Consider the following 6,687-nt stretch of genomic DNA (forward strand, 5'->3'; position numbering starts at 1 on the left):
ATATTAATATTAGCGGTGGCGGTAGGAATATATAATCTTCGCATAATATCGCGGCACTTTTGCTGGCGTCGAAGACGCGATGTCCGGCGTGATCCTCGGGCGTCAATAGGTTAGCAGCGTAGATGACGACGGTGCGCGAGTGCGGATCAGTTTGTTGACGATGTTATTTTAACAATGGGAAGAAGACTACGATATAGCGGCGGGACGTCGTCGGCCGTGCGGCACTTGCTGGACTTACAATAAAAATTTGTTATATATAATTGATGATAAGCGCGCGTCTACGGGTTGGAAAATATTGTTCTCTACTAGGGGTGAGCGGGGTGGGGCGAATGCGTTACAACAGTATAGTCTCAAGGTCATACACGACGGGATACGCGACATAATAACACGTGCCGCGTGGAGTTACAAACTTACAAACAACAAACGACAAACGACAAACATACATGTGAAACTAATATAAGCGTGTTAAAAACTAGTGAGGTACGTATGTAGAAAAATAATTTTCATACACTTTCTTAGTTTCGATAGAAAACTGAGAAGGTATTAGTTTTACTATGATGTGTTTTTTGCTTGTGTCTATCCATATCTGTACCTACTGGACTGTTATTGTTCAACGATACGCCATAAGATCAAAAAATATATTTTGTTGATGTATTTAGCATTATATTTTAATAATTTCCCTTTAAATCTGACACAATAACGTGTTTTTCTTAGTCGCACACTATGTTATCAAACTAGACCTAACACTAAGTAACTGATTTTATGGACTTTCCATAAGAACAGGCTTATAAAACTTAAATATTTTAGTGTGTAAATAATGTTATTTTGTAAATTANGCTTATAAAACTTAAATATTTTAGTGTGTAAATAATGCTATTTTGTAAATTAAATTCTTATAATTAAAATTAGTTTTTTTTATAGTTTTATAACTTCAAAATAATCGATGTGGATCTCATATGATTTAACTTGTTTTCTGTAAATATTTAGTTTTTCTTACTCGTCAAAAATAAATAGTTTAATTAATTTTATAATCAATTAAAATTTGTGAAATCATGACGCGTCTATTAGTATTTATAATGAGGCTGGTGCTTAACTATAGTTTTTATATTATATAAAATAAACGTGCCTCGTTATCAATATAATCGTATCGCATCAAAATTTAAGGGAGGTACACAACCGGTTTTGTTATCGACTATAACACGACGAAAATACTACCAATAATGGACACTCACACTAATAATCATTTATTTCTCACACAACGACACTGCAGAACATTTAAAAACCGCAAAATTGCCTATATTCGACCCCTGAAAAAAGGTCGGTACCCAGACGCCTTAATAATTAAATGAAACTGACAAGAACAAAAATCCGTTAAGTAAATGAAACATGAAATAAACAAAAAGAAAATCAATATATAATCTAGTATATCAATAAAGTAATAAATAATAAATAATAGAATTTAATTTAATTATGAATCAATAACTTGATGATGGTGCACTACTAAAATTAATGGTTACATTTTGAACACATTATACTCTTAAGTTAAACATCATTGTTTGTTATTTTAATAAATCAATTATTTGTAAAAACTCAAAGAGTAAAAAGTTTTATTATTAAAAAAAATATATAATCCATTCTATAACTTATATTTTAATGTCAATAATTATTAATATTATAATAAAAATAATAGGCATTATCAAAGGTAAAGTTTAAAAACTACCGGATTTTTGTAGAGAAGTCTAAGAAAACAAAAATAAATTTAACGAAAAAATTTTAGCATCACTATGTGTTTATGTAAGATATGATTTGTGTATGTTATATTCTTTTCATTTTTGAATTACATATATATATATATATATATTAATTAAAATTTTAAATATATTTTTTAATGATAAATGTTGTTAGAGTGATCAAGTGTTATTCTATTTTATAAGCGTTGTCAAGTAGATCTGAGACACTTTGTATAAAATCATTTTTAAAGAGAAGAAATTACATTTAACACCTTTGAAAATATATTACAATTTGTACTTATGAATCATAATTATTTTTACAAATTTCATTTATCGATAGGTATTTTTTACACCTATTAAGTTGATCCATTTCGTAAATAAATCAAACATCGATATTTATATTGATTTATAATAATTACAATTTGTGTTAGGTACCCGAAAGCGATGGATCAACAGAAAATATCCTTAAAGATGTCAAAAAAGTAATAAATAGCGCCAAAGTATGCGTGTTTCTAGTTTGGGCAGTAGCCGGTGGTATTTTTTGCGCGTACATTTGGTTTTACTTTATCTGGTAAGGAAACATGTACAATGTTTATATTTACAGTATCGTGACAAAATAGAAAGAAAAATCTCGATCCAGTCAAATATTTAAAAAACTACGATCTGTAACTACCGAACAAAAATAGTATTGAGATAAATAGGAAGTCACATTATGCTCTGACATCTCTTAGAACATTTGATTTAATATTAATATGATTTTTTTTTAATAATTATTGCCTACTTAGACTACGTTCAAGATATATTTATTGTTATTTATATCATATAAGAAAACACTCGTTAATTATTTCGGAGAGGGGGGAGTGTACAATTGGTTAGAGTCATAAGACACCATGAATGTTAAATCACTTAAATTTAAACTTTTGTTTTGATCTATAAAATTATATTAATTAAATAAAAAAGATATTAGGGTAACTTAAATTAGTACACAACTAAGCATAGACGCAAATAATAAAACAACTTTGAAGGTGCGGAATGTGATCCCTACCCTACTTTAAAAATATTTTCCTACAACCATAAATATAATTTTCTAAAATTCTTAAGTGTGTTAATGGCATCTCTGAAAGTACTAAGCAGTCAAAGTAACCCTTATTTGTGCCTATGCTTTGAAGTTTTATTAATAAAATTTTAGATAGTACTATTTATAATTTAGAATTATCTAAATTTGGTTATGTAATCATATATTTATATAAATAACTAATAACAATAAATGAATTTGTTTTTAAAAGGTACGTTGATGATTTAGCAACTATTTACCATCCAGAACGAAAGTCTGTGTTGCATACAATCAAAGGGCTATCCCTTACGATCGAATGTTTAGGAGGCGAAGTTCCGTTTTTTTATTTATCTGGTAAAAAACAAAAAATTCTCTTTTCATTTTGCAATCATATATATACACTATTTTTTTACAAAAAAAATCTAAAAAATAGCCATTGAAAAAAATTCAGCACAGTGGAGACATGGCATAGTTGGATCAAGTATAATGATTTCTGACAGTGATTAAAATCACCATTATAAAAAACGGTCCGATACAAATTTGTAGATAGTGTTTAATTTAAAAAAAAATGGTGTATTATTTCAAAAGCTACATAATCTCCCATTTCCTTATTTATATCCTGATCTAAAAATATAAAAAAGAATTTTTTTACAAAAATCATTTTTTTTTTGTTGTTAGTTTTCATTATGAAAACAAACTAAAATCTGAAATTTTTTCTTTTTCTATAATAATGTATTATCAGTTCGTGTTGAGACACCATACAGACCACACGTATAGTCTACACGTATTTTAATCGTATACCGCTTCGCTTTTATCTGCTTCCGATAGCAAAGTCATTAGTGCTCGCCGCGGGACCTCTAACTATCGGTAATGTATAAACATATTTACATGCCAAGTCCACTTATAAAGACNATTTTTGTTGTTAGTTTTCATTATGAAAACAAACTAAAATCTGAAATTTTTCTTTTTCTATAATAATGTATTATATTACATAAATTTAAATTTAAGATATATAAAAAAAAGTCAGTATTTCCGGAACACGTTTAAAAATTAAGTTGAAGAAGTTCTACTTTCTATATGCATTATTATAACTTGAATTCCCCCTGTATTAAGGTAAAGGGTCGAAAAACAATAATTTTTTAGTACTTATAGTATGTAACACAAAATTTAATTTTTAGCATGTTTTTATGCTCGTAGTATTTCCGGAACATTTCCAAAAGTTGATTCGAAAAGGTTAACTTTACAAGAAAAATTTGCTATTTTGAATTTCTTCTATGGGCATTAAAGGATAAGATTTTCGAAAAATTTGTACTAAATAATGGAAAATATCTAAGGTATTTATAAAGAGTTATTCTGATTCAACCAATTTCAAAAAGTTATTCTTCTGAGCTTCGCATCNTTCAAAAAGTTATTCTTCTGAGCTTCACATCAAAGCTAAAATCTATAGCTATATTCAAAATCAAATTTCCAAATTATGAGTTCAAATAAAACAATTAATTGGGTAAAGATACATAAGATTAAAATTTGATGGTGGCATTTTTCTTCATAAACTTTTTACTTATATTTAGTAATTTTTTTATAGGTTACCTCCTTAAACATATNTCAGTAATTTTTGTATAGGTTACCTCCTTAAACATACTGGTCATATGAATGGATTCTCATTATCATTTGCTTTGTTTGCATGTCGATTTTTATTATACTCCGTCATAAGAGATCCGTTATGGGTGCTGCCAGTGGAAACATTAAATGGTGTTACATTTGGATTGAGTTACATCGCAGGAGTGTCTTATGCTGCAAAAATAGCTCCAACTGGAAGTGAAGGTACACTTCAAGGACTTTTTTCTATGGCATTTCATGGATTTGGTAAGTTATTTCTTTATTTAATCAAAATATCTACTATTTAAAAATGACCTTATCAATTATTTTTTAGGAGCGTCTTTAGGAGCAGCAATTGCCGGTTATACATTTGACAACCTGGGTAGCATTATGGCGTTTAGACTAATCGGAATAATTGCAATTATTACATGCATTATTCAAATTATTATAAATTATTTTATTAATAAAAATAAAAAACCAAATCAATAGAAAAATTAAATGGTTATTTAGATTTGCATTATACAAAACGTTATCTAAAAAAAAAACGGTAGCACAGTGGGGTCGCAGCATAGTGGAGATGTGACATAATTGGATCCAGTATAGATTTAATTTGACAGTGATTAAAATCACTATCATTAGAAACCCTTCGATGCAAATCTGTAGATAATGTTTAACTTTAAGAAATTAATGGATTATTCCAGAAGCTACAAGATCTCCTTATTTATATTGGTTTCAGTAGTTCTGTGATTTAAAAATCTAGTATATGATAATACTAATTCTAATTATTAAATTTAGTATGAAAATGATATTCAATAATTTAATATTGTAAGTGTTACGGAGAAATTATAAAAATAATTATGTAGATCTGCAATTAGACTTTTTGATCACTTTTAATTTTTGATGTTATTACTATTTAATAAAAGACTGTTTTTTTACCTACAAGGACAGGGGTGTCATTTGGAGGGGTCAGGATAAGCAAACACACCCCTATATTATAAACAGTCCCAATTAGCCTACAAAAATAATGCATCAATTTTTTATACAACAATTCAAATTTCAAAAACATTGTATTATCATGATTACATTGGTCAATAAACAAATATTCTGGTAACAGTTATTTAAGAAAACAATAAATATATCATACTCTACTGTTTATGATACTCGTACAGGACGCTATTAAAATAGTAAGTATTATTATAATTTATATTTACTACTTATAATGAATGTCATTCATAATGTATAGAAAAATTAAAAAAAGAATGATTTACTTAAATAGGTATATCTATTTCAAAATGGCCTACTTGAAATCTCGAACACAAAAAAAGAACTAAAATGACGCCCTTGTCCAAGGAACTTCCATCAGAATCAAAAATAATTGATTAAATTATGATGACGGCCCGAAGAGGCTTACTCGCGTAAGGCTCGTAGGGCTCCGGGTATGGGGCTGAGCCCCAGCTAGGCGAAACCTAGTATACATATAAAAAAATAATTATGAACAAAAAAAAATTGTTTTAAATTAATACTGATTTTGATTATTAATATGTAATAAATAAGGAAATAGATATATTTAACCTATTTTTTTAATCCTTTAAAGTTGATTTTTGTGAATGTCTATAATTAAAAAATAGGAAAATTTCTAATAACTATTTATAGTAAATTTATCAGAAAAACTATTTTTTCGCATTTTTATTGTAATAGATAACTTAAATAGAAATAATAGTAATCATTTCCTAGTAACTTTTGGTGTTTAAAAAGATTCTACAATTGAAATATGAACTGAATTAATTTTAATGATTTACTTTAACTAAAAGAACTAATCAAAAAAAGTTGTTAAAAAGATCTAAAAATCCATTGTTAATTTAGGAGAAACTAATAATCATTTTTTTTTAGAAATGATTTATATAGCAACATTTTACCAAAAAATTTGGTATATTATAGTCTAGTAGTAGCACACAAATAGATAAAAAAATTATTAAATTACAAAATAAAATGATTTCATTTTGTAATTGAAACCTATCATATCAAACTTAATTCGTCAATAAATACTTTGAAAACATTAGAAATTAATGATTTTAATTGTCTTTATGGGGAACATGGAATAAGTAATTGTTTAATCGATAAATTAGAAATTTTTTTCAATCTTTGAGGGTAATATCTTCAATTAGATACGAATTGTAATCTTTTGCAATTTTTTTTTGTTCTTAATTATTTTTTTTTTTAATATGTAAATACTTATTTTAGCTTCGATGCGAAGCTGAGAAGGTATTGGTTTTACTAAGATGTGTTTATTTTTATTTTTTTTTTTTT

At 27.1% G+C, this 6,687-nt stretch overlaps 1 protein-coding gene across 1 annotated transcript in view; it reads left to right on the plus strand.

Moving 5' to 3' along the window:
* LOC126908604 (major facilitator superfamily domain-containing protein 6-like) overlaps positions 1–4,911 on the plus strand; it is an 11,432-nt gene extending 6,521 nt beyond the window's left edge. The window contains exons 4-7 of the mRNA XM_050690835.1: positions 2,162–2,301; positions 3,017–3,138; positions 4,405–4,647; positions 4,715–4,911. Of these exons, the coding sequence (XP_050546792.1) occupies positions 2,162–2,301; positions 3,017–3,138; positions 4,405–4,647; positions 4,715–4,869 (660 nt within the window). The 3' untranslated portion in view covers positions 4,870–4,911. The remainder of the gene's footprint in view (positions 1–2,161; positions 2,302–3,016; positions 3,139–4,404; positions 4,648–4,714) is intronic.
* The last annotated feature ends 1,776 nt before the right edge of the window (positions 4,912–6,687 follow it).

This window comes from Daktulosphaira vitifoliae, unplaced genomic scaffold, assembly GCF_025091365.1.
Source record: "Daktulosphaira vitifoliae isolate Bord-2020 unplaced genomic scaffold, ASM2509136v1 Scaffold_5, whole genome shotgun sequence".
Taxonomy (NCBI): Eukaryota; Metazoa; Arthropoda; class Insecta; order Hemiptera; family Phylloxeridae; genus Daktulosphaira; species Daktulosphaira vitifoliae.